Source organism: Oryx dammah, unplaced genomic scaffold (assembly GCF_014754425.2).
Source record: "Oryx dammah isolate SB20612 unplaced genomic scaffold, SCBI_Odam_1.1 HiC_scaffold_1, whole genome shotgun sequence".
NCBI classification, from domain to species: Eukaryota; Metazoa; Chordata; class Mammalia; order Artiodactyla; family Bovidae; genus Oryx; species Oryx dammah.
In genome coordinates, this window is record NW_024070185.1 from 28,733,261 (window position 1) to 28,759,864 (window position 26,604).

At 40.0% G+C, this 26,604-nt stretch overlaps 1 protein-coding gene across 2 annotated transcripts in view; it reads left to right on the top strand.

Moving 5' to 3' along the window:
- The window catches only part of FREM1 (FRAS1 related extracellular matrix 1), a 149,508-nt gene that overhangs the window by 80,617 nt on the left and 42,287 nt on the right, over positions 1-26,604 (top strand). Inside the window, exons 19-24 of one of the 2 annotated variants that reach the window (XM_040240145.1) lie at positions 380-602; positions 1,745-1,889; positions 7,808-7,949; positions 10,720-10,915; positions 16,683-16,947; positions 24,696-25,110. In XM_040240145.1, coding sequence (XP_040096079.1) covers positions 380-602; positions 1,745-1,889; positions 7,808-7,949; positions 10,720-10,915; positions 16,683-16,947; positions 24,696-25,110 — 1,386 coding nt within the window. Of the gene's footprint in view, positions 1-379; positions 603-1,744; positions 1,890-7,807; positions 7,950-10,717; positions 10,916-16,682; positions 16,948-24,645; positions 25,111-26,604 lie in introns of those variants that run through there. The other variant, XM_040240154.1, reaches the window with a different exon arrangement.

Genomic DNA, 26,604 nt, shown 5'->3' on the forward strand with positions numbered 1-26,604 from the left:
ACTCTGTCACTTCCAGAAGGCAAGCATCTTTTTGATTGCTTTAGTCCCTGATCTTTGAATTATGAATCATATATATGAGATTATATATTTTATATATATATATATGTTTATATATATCCTTAGTCCTTCATGGAAATGGATAAAGTGCTTTGAAATCTTTAGAAAAACACATGAGAAAGATGAGTAGATTGTCTTATTGTCTTCTAAGGTCATGTTAAACTAGCAATTTCTTTTCAGGACTCATTACACACAAACCTCATGGAAAATTTGTGAGGATCTCTTAAAATTATTATAGGATATTTTAAAATTATTTTTTGAGCTTTTTGCCAAAAGAAAGGTTTCATTTCACATGCAGCTGACTTCTCTTGTGTTTGTTTAGGTGTGTGAGGGTCAGATGAGAGAGCTGGATTCTTCCATCATCAGTGCTACTGACCGGGACATTCCCAAGAACCCCTTGCTGTTCAGTATCACTCACAAACCGCGTCATGGCCTCCTCATCAACAGGGCATTTAGCAGAAACTTTTTTCAATATAAGCAATCAGCCAACCCTGGTCAGAAGCATGAACTTGTCTACAACTTTTCCATGGAACTTCTCAAGAATGGTATATCATGTTTCATTTCAATTTGTTTGTTGTTATTGATTTAATAATTTATCCCAGAAAAGACAGTAATAAATCACAGAAAGAGGAATTGAAGAAATGGCCTTCGCTTGTATTCATTTATCCCTCAAGGGTTTTCCCTGGGCTCTGGATTAATGCAGAACATGAAGTCTCAGCTAGACACAGTGGGTAACTGAAAAAGAAATAATATCTTTTCTTTCACCTTAAGAGTATCAGCAAAATAATATTTGTGAATTTTGGTATTTTACCCCAAGGTTTTAATCACACAATAAAAAATTCCTTTTTAAAACAATCAAGATTATGGAACTAAATTTGAAGAGATTTGTCTGTCAAAACTTCCACATTTGAAACAAATATAGAACAACCTATAATCATTCATTATTCTCTGAGGTGATAATTTGCTCTTTAAGGAAATGACAGATTGAAATAGCAGACTAAAGGATTTTTTTCATTACTCTTTTTGAAAAATTGATCTTATCCCATTTGCTCATGTGCTCAGATGTATCCAGCTTTTTGTGACCCTATGAAGTGTAGCCTGCCAGGCTCCTCTATCCATGTGATTTTTCAGGCAAGAATACTGGAGTGTATTGCTGTTTCCTTCTCCAGGGGACCTTCCTGACCGAGGGATCAAACCTAAAACTCTGTCCAACTGTTTTCCAAAAGTAGCTGCAGCATTTTACTTTTCTACCAGCTACATATGAAAGTTCCATATATAGGCTTTAAAAATAGTTTTTTACTTAAATTTTGATTCACCTAAAATTTATTTTTGATTGTTGGCTTGAGGTAGGGATCTAAATACAAATTCCTGTAAGTAATGAACTAATTTTTTGTTTCATTTAAATACCCTGTCACCATTGTTCTCTTTCAGTTTATTGAATAATATATTTTTTCTCCATGACTTTAAGTAAGACCTTTATCAAATACTAACTTATTTAAATAGGAACTTTTAATGAATTAGGAGGGTACTCTTACTTTATAAAATAGTTTGATTTTACCTTATTGTGCTGATTAATGAGCTCATGCTAATAGCAATGCCTTGGAAATTAAAACAAATTATTTATGACGGATTTTGAAATGGTTTAATCATAAGAAAGATTTACTTTTTCTTTTTTCCCTTTGTCCAGGAATGAGGTTGATGTACGTGCATGATGATTCAGAGAGTCTTGCTGATGACTTTACAATCCAGGTGTCAGACGGGAAACATAAGATACTTAAAACCATCTTTGTAGAGGTCACCCCAGTTAATGATGAGAAACCAATGCTGAGCAAGTAAGTTACCTGAAAAGAGTCCATTTGAGATTCTGTATGAATTTCTAAGGCCTGGAATACTAGATGCAAGTGTAATGTTTTTCCTCCAGAGAGAAGTCTTTAACAACTCCTGCCTGTTGCAACTTTCCCATGGACTTAAGCACCTAGAACCTTCAGTGCAAATGTTAGTTAACATAACTCCTCCTTAAAATTTCTCAAATTAGCCTTTTAATTATTTAGTTTTCCTCTAAAAGTTCTATTTAGTTGTCAGTAATTCAAAATGACCATACATACAATACGGAATGAACAGTGTACTAAATATTTAAGCACATGCACGTATACATGTACACACAAACCAGAGAGTAATTAATAAATAAATTCGACTAAAATGTGATCATACAACTGAAGACAGTCCTTACTGTGGATCTGGTTAATCTTTGAGCTAAGAGTGGCTGAGTGAAATATATTGCCGTGATTTTTTTCATTTTCATATTTCATTGTCCTCCAGTCCTCTTCTGTGCTCCCTAGGGATCAATACCCTGTTGCCACCTGAGGTCAAGATGATCACCTTTTAAAAATTCTGTACTGATATTATTCATTGCAAACTTTCTCAGGAGCTGATCAGTTTAATCATAGCTACAGAATCTTCATCAGTTATATTTCTTTAGTTCCAGCCATTTCTGTTATCATTGGCAACTGTAGAGAACAGTCCAAGGTCAAAACTTTAGGAAGCTCAACTCTTCTAAGGTCCTAGATCGAGGGAGTTGTGTGCTTCTAGGTACCTCTTTGACCATGTCAGTGGTGTAGCATGATGGGCATTGAGTAGACAGTCTAAGTTTTTATTAGGAAGTGAACAACTTCTTGAAAATGTGTAAACTCCCAAGATCTCCTCCACTTTACAGAAAAGAAACAAATCCCTTCCTTATCTTGCTGTTTCCTTATGGCCTCTGAGGTCCTTGGAAACCATTATGGGAAATGCTGGAGATAATTTTTTGGAGAGTTGCATCTCAGACATCAGATTGGCTAAGCGTATTCAACAGGAAATTTTTGTGTGTATGTCCTTAGGATTTGTATATTTATAAAAATTAAAAATTTTTTCAAATCATGTTGATTTCCGGGCTTATAACTCATCTTTCTTTCTTTTTTTTTTTTTGACTAAACAACAACAATGTATTTATTTTAATTGTTTCAAAAGTATTTTAGTTTTTTTTTTTTGACTGATTCTTAAAGAATATTTTATTTACTTTTTTAAAATTTTTCTTTATTTTTTTTAAATTTTTTATTTTACTTTACAATTCTGTATTGGTTTTGCCATACATTGACATGAATCCACCATGGGTGTACATGCGTTCCCAAACATGAACCCCCTTCCCACTCCCCTCCCCACAACATCTCTCTGGGTCATCCCCGTGTACCAGCCCCAAGCGTGCCATATCCTGCATCGGACATAGACTGGCAATTCGAGTCTTACATGATATTATACATGTTTCAATGCCATTCTCCCAAATCATCTCACCCTCTCCCTCTGAGTCCAAAAGTCTGCTATATACGTCTGTGTCTTTTTTGCTGTCCTGCATACAGGGTCATCATTGCCATCTTTCTAAATTCCATATATATGTGTTAGTATACTGTATTGGTGTTTTTCTTTCTGGCTTACTTCACTCTGTATAATGGGCTCTAGTTTCATCCATCTCATTAGAACTGATTCAAATGTATTCTTTTTAACGGCTGAGTAATACTCCATTGTGTATATGTACCACAGCTTTCTTATCCATTCATCTGCTGATGGACATCTAGGTTGTTTCCATGTCCTGGCTATTATAAACAGTGCTGCGATGAACATTGGGGTACATGTGTCTCTTTCAATTCTGGTTTCCTCAGTGTGTATGCCCAGCAGTGGGATCTTTTGAAATGTTTTTCCTTGTTTAAGGAATAATTATTTGTTTACATTTATTTTTACTGGATTATAGTTCCTTTACACTGTTGTGTTCCCTGGTGGCTCAGATGGTAAAGAATCTGCCTACAGGACACCCAGGTTTGATTCCTGGGTTGGGAAGATCCCTTGGAGAAGGGAATGACTACCCACTCCAATATTCTTAACTGGAGAATACCATGGACAGAGGAGCCTGGCGGTCTACAGTCCATGGGATCACAGAGAGTCAAATATGACTGAGTGACTAAGACTACTTTCTACTCTATAGCAGAATAAATCAGCAATACACATACTATTTCCTTATTTTCTTGCTGGAATGTTGGATTAGTATAATCTTGATTTATAAAATTGAAAATTTGAAAGATATTTTGGTAGTAAAGAGCCTCCTTTCTGATGACCTCACTTTATCTAAGAAAGAGGGAGAGAGGTGAAAAATGATGTTTATTAAATGCTTTCTATACAACAGTGTGCTGGATTTGTTCATATATATTTATTTAAATCCCCACCAAAATTGTGTGAAGTAGCTATTGTTTTCTTCACTAAGATAACTGAGACCAGAAAAGTAAAATGACGTAAGGCACTCATTCAGTCTTATCTGACTTACTATTTCTTGCTACGTTCTTGCCGTTAAACATCCCGGCATAGCTTCATCTACAGAATCACCAAAGTTCCTTCAGCTCTGCTTTGAAATCTCCTTTTTTCCCTTCTGTTCTTTTCCCTTCCATATGTGTCCTTGAGCATATTGCCTCTTGCCTTCTCTCAGAACATGCTCCATTATTTTTTCTCAACTGCATCTTCCATCCCTTCCCTTTTCATTCCTTCTGCTAACAAGACACAGGGATATAGTTAATAGTGAAGGGAGCAAATTCTGGAGCCAAACTGTCTTGATTCAGCCGCTTACGGGTAGTGTGATCTTGGGGGTAAAAGAATGTGAAAGTTCTAGCCCTTCAGTCATGTTCAACTCTTTGTGACTCTATGGCCTGTAGCCCACCAGGATCCTCTGTTCATGGAATTCCCCAGGCAAGAATACTGGAGTGGGTAGCCATTCTCATCTCCAGGGGATCTTCCTGACCCAGTGATCAAGCTCAGGTCTCCCATACTACAGCCAGATTCTTTACCATTTAAGCCATCAGGGAAGCCCTGATTTGATATTGAATATATTACTTAACCTCTTGCTACCTCTTTGTCAACCTCTTTGTAAATGAGGGTAATAACAGTATCCTTTTCATGTGGTTATTGAAGGGGTTCAATGAATTAAAATATGTAAAAGTATTTGAAAGACTGGTTAGTACATAGTAAGTTCTTGTGTCAGTTATTATCATTATTGCTAGCAGGTATCTTCATTTTAGACTGCAATGATGGCCCAGTCCCCGTTCATTCCAGTGCCAAACTGTTTGAAGAAATAGCTTGTGCTTGCTTCTTCCATTTCTGCCCATTGTCTCCAAATCTAATGGCTTTTCTCACCTGGCTGGACCTTGTTAGTGCATTTGACACCATTTCTTTGGTGTTCTTTTTAAATGCTATAGTAGGTGGTTTGGCTCATGGGGTTAAACCCCCTTAGCCTACATTTGATTCTAGTGATGGAATATGCCCTACACCTGTCCATACCCTACTGAAGTACCTGCAGTGCTCTGCTTTTCTGCCTCCAGGCAGCAGTGGCTCACTCAGCCCCTGTCCTGGCACAGAGGAAAACACTCTGAGGGCGTTCTCCACCTATGAGAGGTAGTAGATAATGTAAGGGTCCCAGCCTCCCATCCCTCAGAGCTAAAATTTGTGGCATGTTTGACGTGGCTCTTCAACAGATCCCCAGTAGGACTGAGTCCCGTAGCAATCTTGACTGCTATGTTGTCGCCCTCTCCTCCTCCCCTCCCTCTCACTTGTTCCTGAGGTCACTTCCCAAATAAATTACCGACACTAAGCCTTTGTCCCTTTCAAGGTAACACACTGTGACACACTTTCTTCTCTCTTGAACCCTTATTTTCTGACCATTTCTTTCTACCAGACTCCTTATCATCTTCATTGTATTGGCTTCCTGTTTCAGTTCATCTATTTCTATTAAAAACACCACTGGGAATTCCCTGGTGGTCCAATGGTTAGGACTCCATGCACTCACTGCCAGAGGCTGGAATTCAATACCTGGTCAGGGAACTAAGACCCACAAGACATGAGGCCAAAAATAAATAAATAAAATCACCACTAATCTCCATAAGTCCCAAACCAGCATTCTAGCCTCCTAGAATGATGTTGATCTTGGAGAGACAGCAATGAGTGTTCCTGAAGAAAGATCTTAGTCCCTTGCCCCAGAACTGAACCTGGGTAGCCTGGATGAAAATGAAGAATCCTTGCCACTAGACAACAAGGGTCTAGGGGCTAGAAGCAAAGTGACTCTGGCTCTTATCCTCATTGAAAAATGCATTTCTCAAGGAGGCCAAAACTGTAAAAACAGGTACAAAGTTTATTATCAGAGACACAGCATAGCATATGGGAGAGCACATAGAGAATCGTTTTGTGTTTAAGAGTGAAGCAAGGCAGAAATACACACCTGGAGAGAAAGAGTGTGTGTCCACCCTAATGAGGAGGAGTGCAGTAAAGAGGTGATTTAAATCACTTACGTAGTACAGTACTTCCAGATCTTTGTTTACCTTTGGCCAATTATCTTGTTTCTTTTCCCATATGTGACCTGTTCAAGGATTCTCCCCAACATGTGTGCGCACCTTTTTACTAAGATGGATTCCACTTCAGACGCTTGTGGGTACATGTTCACACAGGTGGCACCCCCTGACTTTTGACCACCAAGGAGTCTTCCTGCGTTTGTGCAGACAGAGAAGTTTTCCTTGACCTCGGGATTGGTCCTCTTGTCTGTTTACTTCAGCAGTGCTCAGCTTCTGCCACTAGCTTTGCCCTTGGAGTGTCTGGGTGAGAACAAAGCTGCAATTTTACTCCACTTGACAAACAGCAGCTGTTCAGCCCAGGGGCCTATCTATCTCCTACCTCAATGGTATTATAGTCTCTTGTAAAGAGGAGAGCAAAAGTGGCCTCCTACTACCAGGGAAGATGTCAGTTCCAAGGAGGCAAGAGAAACCTAGTAAGGTTAGAATTGAGGTGTTTGGGCTTTGACTTCTCAGCAGAGGACTGGAAAGCTGTTGAGAATGGTCCTTTTGCTACAAAAATGTCCTTGATCTCAATTCCAAGGAAACTTCCCAGTTTTTCTCAGAAACAAAGTGTCACAGTTAGTTCTTGTGTGATGACCAAAACCAAGAGCAAAAAACAACAGGTGGAAAGAAATCCCTTCTTTACTTTGGTGAGACCAGGGAAAATGGCAATATTGGCTGTGAAGGCGGTCACCATTTACAGGACACATGAAACCACAGCAGCGGTTTCTATGGTAGAAGTAACAGCTGCTCCCTGCCCAGCTTTCTCTTCAAGATGCCAGGAGTTGACCAGGCAGCTGTGGCACTTGGAAAAGATGAACTGCTGTGAAAACAATGCTAGTTACCCAGAAGATTATCAAGGAGAAAGAGTAATGTAGAGGGCTACAGATTGCCTAAATATCACCAAATTCATAATGGTCTATCATAAAAGGTACCAGAATACCTGTGAGTAAGTCATTTCATCTTTTTAAGTTTCTGTCTGTAAAATTAGGAGAATACCTAGCCCACTTACTTCATGGAGCTGTTGTTGTATTCATACCAAACAAAATTTTGGAAAAATATCAGTTTATAAAATGTTTTAATATAAAATTATAAAGTTCTATACATGTAAACAGGAGTAGGTAATTAGCTCATGCCATACTCATCAGTCCTGGCTAAATATTTTCAGGAGTTTCACAGGTAAGGTGAAATGAAAGCTTGTTTCACAAGACTGACTCATCATTTTTAGTACTTTGGAGACTGAAAATCATCCCCTAATTTTTGAAGGTTGAGCACTGTAATAGTCATTATGAGTGTCCCCTTTTAAAGCAGTGTCTTCTGTTTCGGTATCAACCCCAATGTCTTCTTTTTTACAGGAAGGCTGAAATTACAATGAATATGGGTGAAACTCATATTATTTCTAGTGCTGTTCTCTCAGCCATAGATGAAGACTCACCCAGGGAGAAGATTTACTATTTATTTGAAAGACTTCCCCAAAATGGGCAACTTCAACTTAAGGTTGGTCGCCTTTTTTTATTTTTCAGATTGACTGTAACAGGTTTAAATTTTTTCAATGCACAGATTTGCATAACTGAATGTATTCTGTCATAATCATGTTTTGCCCCAAAGTAGAAATTTTAATTTTACTGCTTTGGAGGGAACTCACACTATTCTAAATTTACTAACTCATTTCAGGGTAAATTCAACCAAAATCAAGGTTTTTCATTGCTCATTTCTCCTTAGGATTGTACCTAAATTGGAGGATAGGAAGTTACTGGGGAAAGCAAGTTGTCTAGTTTCTGATGAGAATCAGGCATACTTTGAGATATCTTTATTTCCATCAGATTTTTATTTTAAAAAATAGGCTTTATTTTTTAGAGCACTTGTGAATATCAACAAACTGATTCTAAAGCTTATCTGGAGAGGCAAAATATCCAGAATAGCTAACACAATATAGAAGAATGAGATTGAAGGACTGATACTAACTGACTTCAAGATTGACTTTATACCTATAGTAACCCAGAAAGTGTATGTTTGGTACAGGAAGAAACAAATAGATCAATGGAACAGAATGAAAGTAAAAGTGAAGTCGCTCAGTTGTGTCCAACTGTTTGTGACCCTATGACCTACATGTAGCCTGCCAGGCTCCTCCATCCATGGAATTCTCCAGTCAAGAATACTGGAGTGGGTACCATTTCCTTCTCCAGGGGATCTTTGCGACCCAGGGATTGAACTCGGTCTCCCACACTCCCAGACTCTTTACCGTCTGAGCCACCAGGGAATCAGAAATCTCTATTTCTGAGAGTTCAGAAATAGACCCACACAAGTATGGCAAACTGATTTTGACCAAGCAGTGGAGAAAAGATAGTCCTTTAACAAATGGTGCTCACCAGACTAGTTCAGACTTTGTACGTGATGCCCAAGGATCAACTCAATACAAATCACAGATCTGTCACTTGAGAAGGTCACTCAAGTAACTCATCAAAATGTCTATGTGACTGTTTGAATGCTTAACTTTTAATAAAATGTAGACACAGCCTGAGAATAGCAGCAAGGATTTATTCTGTGGGTAACAGCTTGATTGTCTTAGATTGTGGGCACCATAGAGAATCGAAGTGAAGAGAAATCACTGATTAAACTGAGGTGCAGCTGTGGCCTTATTTCATTTCAGAGAGTAATGAAGCAGAAATGCAGTGAGAGCTCACACATTTGGGTGGCATGGGAGTGAAAGTGTTTTTGGTTATGTAAAAATCCAGATGGGTCCAGGTTCCCAATATGGCACCATAGAGTTCTCTCCCAGCTCCCTAGGGGTTCTCCAAGTCTCTCCAAGACCAGGGACCTGGCCTCTTGGACTTTCTCATACATCTTTGTTTTCTTGTTGACTTTCTTGCATTTTACCCACCTTGAGTCCAACTCTTATTTTCTTCCTCTTTGGGGGCTTGCAGATGGATTTTGTCAAGTCAAAGCTCACACTTGGGAATGCAAGTAGGGAATTAGATGGAGATGAGGGAAAGCAAAATGTATCTTCTTCTGGGAAAAGACTATAAAGAAAAAAGTTAAATAGATTACAGGCTGTCTGGTTTAAAACCTGAAAGAGTGTCTGCTTTAAAAATTAAATTTTCAAATAGACCTTACAATGCAAACAAACAATGAACTTAATTATTAGAATATAATTAACTTTCACCCAGTGAGAACTGGGGCAGAGCATACCTATGTGTAAACATCAGCTGGGCATAAACATTAAAGAGGAGGGAACTTTATCAAATAGAGTGACAAAAGGAAGTGGTAACACGGTGAGGGGAAGAGGCGGGCATGTGAAATAATGTGTCAAAGGAAATAAAAAACAAATGTTGAAATTTTTGTTATAGTCTCTTAAAACATAGGAAAAGCACTTGATGATATCATACAATAAATTTTTAAGATGACATTTTTCTTGAATTATGTCAGATGACTTTTACAAGCCACTCTTAGGGAAAGCTATACATCTTAAGAGAATAACAACAGAATTACTAATCAGAGACAGATTTATTATTACTGTATTTTCTAATACTCTCAGTTGTTAGTTCTCCCTCAGCATAAAGACCTCTTTTCATTGAAAATGCCACAATTTCTGCACTGAGTTCTGTATAGAAAATATGCTTTACTAATGCTGGGTTATTTTTAGAAGAGTATAATTAACAATATATATATGATATTTGTAGTTATTTTTGTACTGACTCAGGATATGAATGTAGGGAATAATAGAAATTTTCATCATTTTCTTTGGTCTTTAGGAAACCTGAAAAACATAGGGACAGTAAATACACCCATCCTATTTGTGTTTTATCTACTTCAGATAACTCCAGTGACAAACTGGTTTGAAATACAGGTTTTATTAGTTGAACAATGATATGATCTAAAAAGAAAAAAGGAAATCCCAAGTGAAACACATTTAATTTTTAAAGAATCAATTCCAACAGCTCAATTACCCACCTGCTCTCATCAATTGAAATATTTAATCAGCTATGATAGCTTATGATAAATACTTCTTAGTAGTACTGCAGTTGAATTGCATGACTTTGCAAAAAATTCTTTGCTTACAGCTAGTTGTTTTTCCTAAGGTCTGAAATTATTTTAATACATTTATTTCAATGGAAAATATGAGGTAGAATGGCAAAATAATTGAATCTGGGGTTTCTCTAAAATATCATTTATCTTGGAAGTTTTCAGAGGATATGGAAGATGTTCACCAACACACCTTGGGAGGAGGGGGAAACCTGGGCAGCTGACTAATTCTGGCATCTTTCAGATAGGGAGGGACTGGGTCCCTCTGTACCCTGGCATGAAATGCACTCAGGAAGAAGTGGATTTGAACTTGCTGAGATATACACACACCGGGGCCATGGACTCCAAGAACCAAGACAGCTTCACCTTCCACCTCTGGGATGGTGACAATAGGTCACCGGCATTTGACTGTCACATCACCATCAAGGATATGGGAAAAGGTAAAGCATTTCTATCAGGCTTTATCGGGGCGAACTTTTACAGCAGAAGTGCACTGCTGTAAACCTCTCCCATCTTCTCTCCCTCTCTTCCTCCTTCCCTCCTTTCCTTTCTCCCTTCCATCTTTTAGACTTGAAATTCCATCAGTTATGATTTGATCCCTGGGTTCCTCACTTGTTTTGCCTGGTTTACAAGAGTAGCCAATTCATGTGTTATTTTCAGTATTTCAAAAAGCCCATTAAAAATCCAGCCTTGTCTGCAATATGGCTGCACAGGTTACTTTAACTGTCAAGGTTTTATGCTTTAAGGAAAATTTTACAAATCAATGCGCCAACTCTAGTTTTATCTTCAGGAATTGAATGATTACTTAAAAACAGAATTTGAAAGGGAAAATATTTCCAATACAGTAATGATAAAGGCACTGCGAGGAGATCCAACCAGTCCATTCTAAAGGAGATCAGTCCTGGGTGTTCTTTGGAAGGAATGATGCTAAAGCTGAAACTCCAGAACTTTGGCCACCTCATGTGAAGAGTTGACTCATTGGAAAAGACTCTGATGCTGGGAGGGATTGGGGGCAGGAGGAAAAGGGGACGACAGAGGATGAGATGGCTGGATGGCATCACCAACTCGATGGAAGTGGGTTTGGGTGAACTCCGGGAGTTGGTGATGGACAGGGAGGCCTGGTGTGCTGCAGTTCATGGGGTCGCAAAGGATTGGACACGACTGAGCGACTGAACTGAACTGAACTGAATGATAAAGGAAATATAAATGAATATATTTTAAAAAAATTTTAAATAACACAAAGAAATTTTGTTGTTGAAGAGGTTGAAAGTTGTTAGTCTTTTCACTTTGGAAGTGCTAACACATACTCTTTAGGGATGAGGAAGAATGCTGTAAGATAATAAGCTTTTCTCTTAAAAAATTTTTTTTAATTTTGTATTTATTTGGCTGCAGCAGGTCTTTGTTGCAACACGCAGGATCTTTAGTTGCAGCAGCCGAACCCTCAGATGCAGCATGTGGGATCTAGTTCTTTGACCAAGGATTGAACCCAGGTCCCCTGAATTGGGAGTACAGAGTCTTAGCCACTGGGCCACCAGGGAAGTCCTGATAGTAAGCTTCTGTTGAATTAATTAAGCAGACCATTTGCATGATGGGACTCAACAGCACATAAATGGCAGAAGGAGGAGAGCAAAAAAAGTACTGAAAGCTCAGCAAGGGAGAGAGTAGGTCTTTGATTCTCAACTGTTACTACTGCATACTTTCACTTAGAGCTTGTGTGAGGAGAGTGAAGAACCTGTCTCATTCATCTGTATAGTCCAAGATCTGTATATTCTCAGGACCAAGCAAAGTCTTAGATCCTTAGTACATGCTTGATTGACAGATTAACAGAAAGCATTTTTTTTTGCCTTGGCTGCCAGAAAGCTCAGAGCTAAATTAAATTGGATGCTTAGGTACAGTAAAAGTTTTACTTCATGAAGGTGGTAAAATTACAGCTATCCTGAATTTTTTAAAACAAATTTTAAGCCAGATTGACTGATTTTGATTTTTTTTTGAAGGGGAAGACTGTATATTTTATTTGCTTATTTCCTTGAAGATATATAATAAGTTCATGTTACTGTACACATTTAATTCTCTTTGCAAAAGTAAGACTACATTCTTCATAAATACTTGTCCAGGCAAAAAGTAATACAAGTAAAATATCTGGGCAGACAACATATGTGTTAGGGCAGCAGACTGTCCTGTCATTCTTAGCATGGTGCATTCGCTGGGGAGTACAGAAGTGTTCTGTTCCATGCACCCCCCTGGGGATTCTTTCTAGCCAGGGACTTTGTCCCTGAAGGCCTTGGAGTCACTTTGAGAGCGAGATGTGGATGACAGTGGACTTCCCACATGGTGCAGTTGTGAAGAATCCTCCTGCCGGTGCAGGAGATGCGGGAGACATGGGTTTGGCCCTTGGATCAGGAAGGTCCCCGGGAGGAAGAAATGGCAGCCCACCCCAGGAGTCTTGCCTGGAGAATCCCATGGACAGCCTGGTGGGCTACAGTCCATGGGGTTGCCAAGAGTCGGACATATCTGTGCATGCACACGAGGGCATGTGAAGGAAAATGGGAGAATTTCATGGGCTAGGCTTGGAGGTGGGGTACTTGCCCTCTATACATCCTGGTGGCTGAATCACCGTAAGGAGGCTGGGCAGTGGAAACTGGAGCAGTACATCCAGAAGAAAAAGTACTGAGGCTGGTGAGGTCCTCCCCAGTCTCTGCTACAACTAGCCTGTGATTATTTTCTAAAAGGATTTGTGAAAACTTAATCAAGTAGACAGATTCTTTTAATTCTTTTAATTTGGTGGTGTTTTTTATCTCTATACAGAATCCTATCCTTCCTTCTTTCCTCCTCCTTCTTCATTGCTTTGGTTTTTTCCCTTCCTTCCTTCTTTTGGAGGAAATTTTCTCAGGTTACAGTGTAACTTTATAATGAGAATTGTTCATCTCTAAATGAAATTACACTGAATTGTTAGACTAAATCAGACCCTAACATTAGCAAATTTGAACACTTTTGGGGAGCCATTATAAATAACATTATGCTTTCTCATTGTGCCGTGACTTCTGATTTGCACGGTGGCAAAAATGACTCGGACATCTTTGAGAGACGTTTAGAAGGACATTGCCTATAGTTGACCCTCATCCATACTCTGACTAATGTGAAAAACAGTGCTGAAAAACTGGGTTCAGGCAAAACCTAGATATTTTTTCCTCCCCTCAGCTCTATCTTCTGCTCTTCATCCTGTGGGTAAATTTTGTTTCCTGGCTTTGTTCATTTCTTTTTCTTCTTTGATGTATTCATCTTAACTCCCTCAGAAGCATCTGAGGCTCAGGTTTTGATGTAAAATTAGGTTGACTGTTGAATCTACATTGAACTTAAGTTGCATTTTGAGTTAAAAAGCATAATATATAAAAAAGACTAATTTGATCATCTAAAACATGGTTTCCCAGTCATGGCAATATCAATATTTTGAGATGTAAGAGTTTGTTGTGCACTATAGAATTTTTAGCAGCAGAAAATGCAGAAGAACTAAAGAGCTTCTTGATGGAAGTGAAAGAGGAGAGTGAAAAAGTTGGCTTAAAACTCAACATTTAGAAAACTAAGATCATGGCATCTGGTCCCATCGCTTCATGGCAAATAGATGGGGAAACAATGGAAGCAGTGAGAGACTTTTTTTTTTGGTGGAGGGGGAAGCTCCAAAATCACTGCAGATGGTGACGGTAGCCATGAAATTAGAAGACACTTGATTCTTGGAAGAAGAGCTAATCACCTAGACAGCATATTAAAAAGGAGAGACATTGCTTTGCCAACAAATATTTGTCTAATCAAAGCCATGGTTTTTCCAGTAGTCATGTATGTATGTGAGAGTTGGACTATAAAGAAAGCTGAGCACCACAGAATTGATGCTTTTGAACTGTTAGGGAAGACTCTTGAGAGTCCCTTGGACTGCAAGGAGATCCAACCAGTCCATCCTAAAGGAAATCAGTCTTGAATATTCATTGGAAGGACTGATGCTGAAGCTGAAACTCCAATACTTTGGCAAACTGACACGAAGAACTGACTCATTGAAAAAAACCCTGATTCTGGAAAAGATTGAAGGCGGGAGGAGAAGGGGACGACAGAGGATGAGATGGTTCAATGGCATCCTGATTCAATGGACATGAGTTTGAGTAAAGGTCCGGAAGTTGGTGATGGACAGGGAACCCTGGCATGCTGCAGTCCATGGGGTCGCAAAGAGTTTGATACGACTGAGCAACTGAACTGAGCTGAACTGGTCTTTGCCTATTAGAAGTTAGTCATTGTTCAGCTGCCAAATTGTGTCTGAATCTGCGACCCCATGGTCTACAGCATGCCAGGCTTCCCTGTCCATCAACAACTCCCAGAGCTTGCTCAAACTCATGTCCTTTGAGTCGGTGAGGCCACCGAACCATCTCATCCTCTGCTGTCTCCTTCTCCTGCCTTCAATCATTCCCATCATCAGGGTCTTTGAGGTTTGAGTGTGTGCCCTTGGGTCAGATGGCTTGGGTATAAATTCTAGCTCTATCTTTCCTAATTATATAATCATTACCAAGTTGGTAACATTTATACACCTTAGTTTCCTCATTTATAGCCTAGACACATGGCGATGGCTTATCACAGTGTTGGTGTAAAGTTTTAAGGGTCTTTCTCCCTTACTTAGCACAAAGTTGAAACTCAAGGGTATTTTAATTATGATAATTTTTTGATGAACCTCAGGTGAACAAAATTTGATATAACCTTTAGTTTATGAAGCTCTGTATCCTTTGTGTGTGATCACCTTCTTTGCATTCAGACACTCACTCATAGTCTTTTAAATACACATAACAGCCCCTGTGTAGCCACCATACATACAAGAACTGGAATATTAACAGTATCAGAATCTACCTATCTATCCGTTCCATCCTCCAGAGAAAACCACCATCCCGAATTTTGTGTCAAGTTTCTTACCTTTGTTTGTGGTTCTCTGGGACTTGCTCACTCAACTAATACATGTTAATAAGCGACATCTGTGTGGCTGCGTGTAGCTCTAGTGCATTCATTTTGCTACTCTGCAAAATTCAACTGTATGAATAGGCCACAGCTTGTTTATACATTCACCTTTCGAAAAGGCATCTGGGTTGTCTCCAGTGTTTTCAGTTACAAACAGAGCTGCCATGACCTTTCTAGCACAGACCTCCTGGGTACAAGTGCACATGTTTCTCTCCAGCACACCACTGGAGTGGCATCACTGGGTCAAGGCATATGTGAGTATCCAACTCTTTACAAAGTAATTCTAGGTTGTGTACCAGTTTACACTCTGACTTGAACTGTATGCAAGAGTCCCCATCTTCTTCAACACTTGCCATCTTCAGCCTTCCACATCTTGGCCTGTCAGAGCGATGTGAGATGGCAGTGCGTGACCTTGATCTGTAGTTCCCTGACTATTCATGAGCATATCTTGCGTCTTTATTGGCCTTATGTGTTGCCCCTTCTCTGTGATATCTGCATATGTCTTTGGCCAAATTCTTTGATTAATCCCAGTCATAGAAATCTTGCTATATCATATTAGGGTTGTTTTTTGGGGTCACTTCTTAAGTATTTTTTTATTGGAGTATAATTGCTTTACAATGTTGTGTTAGTTTCTGCTGTACAACAGTGTGAACCCCTTCTGTGTGTACATGTGTACATATATCCTCTCCCTCTTGGACCTCCTTCCCAGCAAAGCCCCCTCCAGAGCACTGAGCTAAGTTCCTTGTGCCATACAACAGCTTCCCCACTAGCTATGTTTTACACATGGTAGTGTATGGGCTTTCCAGGTGGCTCAGTGGTAAAGAAGCCACCTACCAATGCAGGAGACACAGGCGATGCAGGTTCAATCCCTGGGTTGGGAAGACCTCTGGAGGAAGAAATGGCAACCCATTCCAGTATTCTTGCCCGGAGAACCCCATGGACAGTGGAGCCTGGCAGGCTACAGTCCAGAGGGTTGCACAAAGTCAGACACTACTGAGCACCTGAGCACACATGCATATGTGTGTTTGTATGTCAAACCTAATCTCCCAGCTCATCCCTCTCTCTGCTGCCCCTCATGTCAACACATCCATTCTCTACATCTGTGTCTCTATTCTTATCCTAGAATTGAGATTTTGATTTCTGCAGTTTGGCCTTTGCTTTTTACCTTCAGTGTAGATGTTTTATTTTCAAATTTTGACCACCATCTCTTCTGCCACACAGGTGATATTGTCATCCTGGCAAAACCACTTGTGGTGTCTAAAGGTGGCAGAGGTTTCCTAACGACCACCACTCTCCTTGCTGTGGATGGAACAGACACGCCCGAGGAACTTCTCTACGTCATCACCTCCCCACCGCAATTTGGCCAGGTTGAGTACGTCCGCTATCCTGGGGTCCCCATTACAAGCTTCAGCCAAATGGATATAGCAGGACAGACAGTCTGCTATGTGGATAAGAGCACAACAGCTGTCCACAGAGACACATTCAGGTGAGCCCTGAGGAAACTTTTCAGAACGCCTTCTTTGAATGAATGCTTAGAAGACAAAGGCAAGGAAAAATATGCCCTTTTCCAGCTCCAGTATAAATCTGCTCTTCATCCACTGCCTCGATGGATGAGAGAGAAGGGTGCACAATTAAACTGACAGTAGTAGCCAGGCCAGAAATTAGGGCTTGTTTTTTAAAAATAAACACCTAAGCAAATCTCCATGCAAGCTGTTCAGTGAAGAGACATGTGAAGACCTGAGGATCTCCAGTAATGAGAGATGTGGTAAAGTAATTTAACCTCTTTATTTGAGTCTGTTTTTCTATCCAAGGAAAAGAAATTTGCTAGTAAACATTTGGCATAAGCAGACAGTGCCTTTTGATACAATGTGTTTGGGTAACTATATCGTAAATCATGTTGTCATAAAGTGGATCATATTTCCCCATAGAAACAGTGTTATAATTGGGGGCTGTGCACCTGTTCAAGGATTCTGTATCAAATAAATCACTGGGAAGAATAACAATCTGTTGAAAAGGCAAAGATACAACAATAATGAAAGTCTGCATTCATTTAAAATACTGAAATCTATTTCCAGTTACATAAAGCAAGAAAAACTCTAGAGGGTCTACCCTTTAGCAGTTATGAAAACTGGCTGAACTTGGGGTTCTTGATAGAAATGCAGATTCCCAGGGCTGGGTTGAGAACCCAGAAATCCTGGACTAGCCTTTGGGGGACCTTGGTACACATCTAACCCTGAATTTTTTAATTAAGAAAGAGCTCTGAGAGCCTTGATTCATCTTCCATACACACAGGGCTTCTGTCCTCCACTATGATTTTTATCATGTCAGAATACAACCTTCAAAAGAATGCTATAAAATAACACAACTCTAGCAGACTGCTATGTTATTTGACAGGCTCCCATAAACTATCAAGTACATGGATAAACCCATGTCCAAATGCCACTCTCCTCTATCATATATCTTTTCTAATTCAGTATGTCTGCTATGATAAACAATGTTTAAATGTCAGTAAAGATTATTTTGCTTGACTTTTTTGGTATTTGGAATGATGATTTGAAAAGATGAGTTGTATAGTTAGGTAAAAAAAAAATCCAGGGAAGTTTAGACTAATACCTCCTTTTTCTTTAGACAAATGTTCTTAACAAGCAGATAATCATTTGGTGGCTCATTATCTTAATACCAATTCAGTGCTTGAGTGTTGCTAGGTGTTAACTAAAACATCAGAAGTGGGGATTACTTTTCCCACTGATTCCTTGGCTTGGGATATGGTACAGAGTCATGAAAGCACGAAACTGGGGTCGGTTCTGTGTCTTCATGACCCACATCTCTGGTTTTCCTCAAGTCATTCCTTCTCCTGCGCTCCTATAAATGTCTCTGTGAAAAGGAATGATGCTCAGAGTGGCTATGTCAGAGCTGTTGAGGGCTTTAAATGAGCTTAGGTATGTAATATTCTTAATGTGGAATCCAGAAAAATGATACCGATGAACCTATCTGCAGGGCAGGAATAGACGAGCAGACATAGAGAATGGCTTTGTGGACACAGTGGGGAGGGGAAGGGGGGCGGATTGAGAGAGTGCCATTGACATACATACACTACGGTACAGAAAATAGCTAGCTAGCGGGATGCTGTATAGCACAGGGAGCTCAGCTGGATACTCCGCGACAGCCTAGAGGGGTCGGACGGGAGAGCGGGTGCAAGGGAGGCCCAAGAGGGAGCAGATACGTGTATATATATGGCCAATTCATGGTGTTGTACGGCAGAAACTAACACAACATTGTAAAGCTATTATATTCCAATAAAAAACCCAAAACATGGCACATAGGAAGAACAAGGTAAGTATTGGTTTCTATTATTAATATTAGATTTTAATGTTTATTTTAATGTTAATAATAATGTTTCTATCATTTTTGTTATTCTTGTAGTTATTATTGTTTACCATATTCTTTCCTTGGCCCCCTTTTTTTTCTCTCCAATCTTTACAATACCAAGATTAATCTTGAAGGAAGGAATAAGTTATAAAGAGCAATATGATTCCTTTTTTCCTGTTTATTAATGGAGGGTGGATGCTTATTAGCTTAGCACAGGTATATCAGATTCAGGGTTTTTCATTTGACACCCATTTCTAGAACTTCTTTTTCCTGTCCATTCCTGTTTGCTTCCATCCATGCCTATGGGAGAGTCTGCTGAAGACATTCATGATTGTATTGGAGAAACCAGAGAAGCCAAAGAATGAACACATAACAATGTTGAGAAGTAATAATTAGGCCTTAATTAGATGGTAGTGATGAGCTGAGAATAAAAAACGATATCTATGATGTGAGAATTAGTGATGCCATAACAGCTTCCTAATTCACATCCATAGAGAATCATACTTGAGGGTGTTTATAAAATTATTCATCCCAGGAGTTTCTAAGTTTCTAGACTCTCAAGACAGTTACCTGAGAGATTTACAAAATTTAAATTCTTGGGCCTCACTGCAGAGAGACAACCTTAGTGAGTCCAGTGTCAGGCCTAGGAATCTGTACTTTTAAAAGCCCTACAGGTGAGTCCGATGCTGTTGGGACTAGCCGTGTCCAATCTGGTCCAGTGCATTTTTCCCGGTGTGCTCTGAGGTGTCTGAAGGTCTACAGGAGCCTCTGATGTCCTCTCCCAGACAGCACATGAAGGGGCTGAATTAATGGTGTTCTGCAGCTCACATCTCGAGTTACTAAGATACCTTTGTTTTGTTTAGTTTGTTGGTGGTTTGATTTCTAGTTTGTTTTGCACAGGGAGAGCTTCTAGGCAAGGTTTTCATTTAGCAGAAACTCTGTGTCTCCATTTTGTAATGAGTGATTAGTACCACCAATGCTACAAAGATGCTAAGTGATGTTGGCTGGTACAGAAAAGAGACATTAAGTAATAGAGATTCAAGAGTGAGAAACTCCTTTTTAATACTCTCAATCCTTCTGTTTCTAGAAGGAAGTCTCAGGCGGCCTGTGCTCATATGTCCTTAACAGCTCTTCAATATGAACTGTTTTTCCCTCTTTAGCAAAGAGCGTACAGGCCGCAGGCTCCAAACCATTGGCCAACAACATCTAGCGCAAATGAAAACAGTTGGTTTCTTGTATTTATTTTTGTCGTGTTTATGGTGATTTCGTTTTCATGAGTGAAAACTTTGGTCTTTTAGTCGTTAAAAGGTTTCTTTTCAAGTACATTTATTTAAGAACAATGAGATGGTATAAAGCAAAATGGTAGGTAATAAGAGTACAGTAGTACCAGAAAATGGCAAAAATTGTGAAGATGGTGTTTGAATGACTCAAGATTAGGAAACAGGTTCATTGAGACAATAAACAGCAAGGGTAGGAAAACACTGATTTAATCCAGTTGGTTCATTTATGTGCAAGAAAGCTAGTCTTGATACACCTGTAATGGATCAAGCCATGTGTGTGTGCGTGCTAAGTCACTTCAGTCGTGTCTGACTCTGTGCGACCCTATGGACTGCAGCCTGCCAGGCTCCTCTGTCCATGGGATTCTCCAGGCAAGAATACTGGAGTGGGTTGCCATGCCCTCCTCCAGGGGATCTTCCCGACTCAGGGATCAAAGCCTTGTCTCTTATGGCTCCTGCCTTGGCCGGTGGGTTTTATACCACTAGTGCCACCTGAGAAGCCCCATCAAGCAGTGTACTAGACCCTTTTTAATGCAAGTATCATTGCTCTTATGCCTTACACCACCACCTTGAGAGAGATGCCTTGTTCCCATTTTATGGGTGAGAAAAGTGAGTCTCGAAGAGGCAGAAAGTCACCTAAGTTGACATGGCTGAGTATCAGAGCTAAATCTGGGCTGAGATCTCACTGTGGAGAGGTCTTTCCATTATCCCCGACTGTACTAAAACCTTGTGGAGAATCTTTACTTGTGGGAAGGACCCTTCTCCGTGTGTGTCATTCTGATGTTTGACCAGCAGTTTTGCATTTTATAATGGGAGAGCCTCACATCTGCTGAAGACTCTTGTTTTAATCTTGTTATTTCACTAACCCATCCATTGTGCTGTCTGTCAGGTGGCGTTCAACCAAAGCCGAAAGGCTGTTTTAATGAAAGTGTGATCATGGCGCTTTTTAAAAATTAAATATATGCAACCAATCTAATCACCTAAATTTATGTTGCTTGCTGTTAAATCTGGCAAGGAATTTGGCTGGGGAGAAGAGATAAATTCTGTGGCAGAGAGCTTCCCTCCTCCCTTCACTTTTTAATGTAAGCTATGGTAGCATTAATTAAACGGGGGAGTTTAATGGTCAGATTTTACCTTCTGCAAAAATATTTTGTGAATCATAAATTTCTCCTGTATTGTTTGGTGCTGCTGGCCTGGAAGAAGGATTTGGCAGCACATTCTGGGACAGCTGACACCAAGTGATTAGCAAGCTGACTTCAGCTGCTGGCAGCCGGGTTCTAAAAGAACATGCTAATGTCCTCCATTTTGACATGCCGGTTGGACTTTTTTTTTTTTTTCCTGAAGAACTGGCTCTATTTATGATTCCATTTTTATCTTTTAAATGCCATGACAGATGGCAGATTCTTCAGCCAACTCTATTGCCAGGAAATGCAGAAAGCTTGAAAGCACCATGGTAATGGTGAAATCAGGCCGGGCAGGCACCCCACACAGATCTGAGAGTCATTCCCCAAATTTCATGAGACAGTGGTCATCTTGGCTGCGTTTCTTCTCAGGGGGGGCATAATAAAGGAAATTAAACAAAATGGACCCACATAAGGAGCGGCCACCTCAACACCACTGGCTTCTTAGCTTGATTGGATGCCATAATAGCAATGGCACTATTGTTTTAAAACTTGAAAATCTATTTGGAAGGTTTCTTCTGAGGGGGATGGTGTGGGCCATGTGCAAGATCATCTGGTCAATATTTACAGGCACAAAACATTGACCTTGTCGCACTGGTTCTGCTAGGCTTTTTTTTCTTTTGACTGGGAAGCCAACCAGGACCGATTCACCCCGTCTCTCACTCTCTCTGATAATGTTCTCCGCTTGTGAATAGTTTGCACTGTTACTTGTGAACGTGGTAAGATGTACTTGATCCAGTCATGTTGAGACATTGCATCCTTTTGGCCACTGGCTTGTTAGCTTTCTGTCAGTGCAGACAGCTGCCTGAGCGTCCCAGCTGGGAACACCGGCCTCAGGAAACATGCTTCTTATCTTAACGGACCCTAACCCTCTCACCCTCGTTCCCCTCTGACTGAGGGCCAACTGCTGATTTTCACTGTGGCCAGATGCCTGTCAGAGGCAGAGAGGAGTCTGAGATGGACTGCCAAATCACGAGAAAACTTCAGTGGCCTCAGACAGGTCACATGTATGTGGATAATGCAGCCACCTGGAGACTGAGCTTGGGGCACCTAGTTGGGCAATTTTGGAATTTAGTCTCCAGAGGAGAAAGTCAGAATCAGATGCTCAAAATGGCCACCTTGGATGCACCCCCAGCAGCCCCTGGGGCTCCTGCTTCACCTCCTTGCTCCTGATGGCTGTCTCTCCCCTTCTCTTTTTCTTCCTTCTCCACCAGCATTTGACATGCCTACGTGTTCTCTGGCTTAAGTCTATGCTCAACTATAAATTGCTAATTTTAAATGACAGCCATTTTATATTGTGAAAGAGGGCAAAGTTGAAAGCTCCATGAAAATAGAGGCCCTGAGAGGATGCCTGGTCTCCAGTTTTTACCTCTGCTCAGATGGACTCCAGGGAGGAAATATGACAAAGGTACCCAGAAGACAATAGTATAAGGGCATCATTCCATGAAAAGCATCCCCTGAGAAACAGACCATGAGTTTTGTATCTAAAAATGTGTATCACCTGATCTTTGATATTGTCAAAGTGACTAATAAAAGGTGAAGAGCATTCACAAATATTTTTTCTCAGGTGTGATTTTTTTTTCTTCTTAAAAAATAATGGATTTTGCAAATACTCCATGATCCAGCAATGAAATTACCTATTTGCTTAGAATACATTTATCCAAACATATTGTTTTGTTTTAAGGAAACTATGATTTTGTTCCATCTGCAATTCTAAAGTTGATTCCATATTCTTGTTTGAGCTGTGGAGGTGAAAAAAAACCCACAAATTGTATTCTTTACAAGTGAAGGTATGTGAAATGTCCAAAAATGTGTTTTATTTGGAGTATTTCACTTAGCAGTTTTAACTTTTTGGACAAAGATTCCTTTTCCATGCATCGCATCCTATTTTCCTGGTAGGCAGTCTTACTAGCTTGATAATTAGAAAGCTCAAAAATGTTAGTCTAGCCTTCAAAGCAAAATCTGTATCTGCCAAACTCATCTCCCTGTAACTTCTGGTCCAGCTGCTCTTGTCCTTGAGTCCTTTGCCTCAGGCAGGCTGGCAGACTCGTCACACTCACACAACCTGGTTTCCTGTTCCTTCATGTTCAACAGCAAAGCATTAACCTTCTATCCCTGAAAGATGAGATATCTTTTGTAGAGAATTAAAAACTTGGTAGTCACATTTGTCAAATTAATAAAATAAATATAAACCCCATATCTTCTCTAATTTTAAAAAAGAACCTCCAAAGAAAATTCTTTTATCATTCAGTGTTATACATACTACAATGTTTTAGGAGATTTTTACATCCTGGAACATAAGAGTGTTTCTATCCTCCATGACTATTTCAGAACTGGCACATGGGAAAAAACAAATAGACACAATTCCATGATTGTTTTGAAGTACGTTTCTTTGGCCAATGGTGAATATGTCAATTCTATGTGAGATTACTGATTTCCTAACTTGGAGTTTCAATAGCGGATTTTGTTGGCTTAATTTCATCATGGTCTCAACTGTCCTTTGTATTGAAATTACACGTTGAAATGTTATAAGGGTGATTTTGGTTAGTTTAATTTTGAGATTGTTTGTGTGGGTGGAATGTGATTTAGTGATCAATGTAATCAGAAGCGTGCTGTGGTATCACAGAGCTTCAAGTGTAAGAATCATCTTGCTTAGCTTGGATTTGTATCATTTCCGTTTTCTCTTCTAGGTCTGCAGTGATACTTAGGCACCACAACTCTTTCTTAGTGGATTGTTAAACTAGCAATCACTAAAACTGCAAGAACAGAAGGTGTGGAGTCAGAGGACCTGGGTGTTCATCCCAGGTCTGTCTCCTACCTGCCTTATGATCTGCCATGTTTCTGAATCTTTCCACTCTAATTTTCTTTTCTTTAAAGCAGGGGAATAATCTTTGTCTAATACAACTCCCCAAATCTTGTCATGGGCAAATGTGAAAACAAACAGAAAAATATATGAATTGAGTGAATTAGCCAAATTCAGCCTACTCAGTACTTTATTGGATGGGCTTCCAATGATCAGCCTTAAGAACTGAGCCTATTAAAATCTCACAAAGAAAATACAATTGCAAAAGAGTCTGGGCTATGAAATTCCTATTTGGGGCAAGAAATGACACTAAGTATTGACAAGCCTGAGAAATATCATTGGCACAGTTAACCTGCCCCATCCCAGGAATCCACCATCCATGCTGCTGAGCAATACTTGGGGGGTTAGAATGGTCCATGTACACATTGTCTAGTGACTGGTTTAATGGATAGAATGGTGTCCTCCTGAAAGATCTGCTCTTGAGCTTTCCTTCACATACCAGCACAATATGTCCTTGAGTAAAGGTGTGTATTGTTATCATTTCATTCCAATAGATGGTGACACAAGAATCCATGTTGAAGGCTACCTTGCCTCTCTTTGCCAGATTCATCGTCAGCAATGGACTTCAGACCAAGCCTGGGGTTTTTGAGATCACACTGGAGACTGTGGACACAGCCTTACCCGTGGTGACCAGGAACAAGGGGTTGAGACTGGTTGAAGGGGCCTCGGGCCTGCTCTCCCCTGACCTCCTGCAGCTGACCGACCCTGACACTCCAGCCGAGAAGCTCACCTTTCTTCTGGCCCAGCTCCCACGGCATGGCCAGCTCTACCTGCGGGGGATGGCGCTGGTCCCATGCAATTTCACTCAGCTGGATGTGGACAGCAGGCACGTGGCCTATCGGCACTCGGGAGGGGATTCTCGGACTGACCACTTCACTTTTGTGGCCACAGATGGGACAAACCACGGCTTTCTTGTGGACGGGAGAGTGTGGCAAGAACCTGTATCATTCACCATCCAGGCAAGTATAACAAATACACAGTTCATGGTCAGAGATAAGAACACGACTTCTGGGAGAACTGTTTCCTATTTCCTTCCTTCTTTCATTCAAATGTATAATGTGTGTCTGTAGCATGCCAGGTACTAAGCAAGGCACCAATCGTGTTAATATGAACACAAAACGGATGTGCTGCCTGTGTACAAGATAATGACTGACCTTTGGAGTCAGTGGTAATACACAAAGGACCAAAATACATTTGGAGACAGACACCTAGGTTGGAATTTCTGCTTTCAGTATTTTCAAAGCTGTGTGAACTAAAAAGAGTTTTTTTGACTCTTCTGATTCTACGTTTTGTTCTCAAAAAACATGCCTTAAAGCATTGTGGTAAGAATTACATAAGATAAGGTATCCAGGGTACTAGCATGTTGCCTGAAGTATGTTAGGTATTCAGTCTCTTATAATTGCTTTTATAATATCTAACTATACTATTATAATGATGCTTATTGGCCTATGTTATCTACTGGCGTTGCTGTTGTTCAGTTGCTAAGTCTTGTCCGACTTTTTGTGACCCCATGGACTGCAGCACGCCAGGCTCTTCTGTCCTCTGCTATCTCCTGAAGTTTGCTCAAATTCATGTCCATTGAGTCAAAGATGTTATCTAACCATCTTATCCTCTGCTGACCCCTTCTCCTCTTGCCCTCAGTCTTTCGCAGCATTAGGGTCTTTTCCAGTGAGTTGGCTCTTCACATCAGGTGGCCAAAGTATAGAGCTTCGGCTTCAGCATCTGTCTTTCCACTGAAGAGTCAGGGTTAATTTTCCTTTAGGATTGAGTGGTTTGATCTCCTTGCAGTCCAAGAGCATTTTAATGGTTAACTGTAATTTTAATGGTTTTCAATTAAACACCCAAAAACGTATGAAGCTACATCAGTATTACCCATGTATTGATGAGAAAAATAATTATAGAAGCTACAGTTTTAAAGTGTTAACTGTAGGTCAGACCTGCTTTATATAAATCTCATTTAATTTTCATAAAAATCCAATGAACTGAGTTTTATTGTCTCCATTTTATAGATGTTCAGAAGTTCAAAAATTAAACAGTTTGATCAAACACACATAAAGAGCTCCAGTCTTCCTGATCCTCAGTGCTGTGTCCTTTGTGGTACTTTGCTGCCACAGTTATGTTGACTTTAAGATGATTCTTGGAGGGCATAACGTGTTTTTCTTTTTTTAGTCAAAACACATCAAGTATATCCTGGCTCTCAAAGCCTTGAATCCACTCTCCTTGAATACAGTTCACCCTGTTCTACACACTTCCACCAATAGCATAAAAGATGTAAATCTGTCTTGATGCAGAATACGTTCTGATTATGTAAAATAATAATAATTTCCCCTTGCTCTTTCATCTCTGTCTTAGTCAGGGATCTTCAGAGAAACAAACAATAGGATTATATAATTTATACACGTATAAATGATAAGAGAGAGAGGAAGAGAGAAAGACTGATTTCTGTTCAGGAA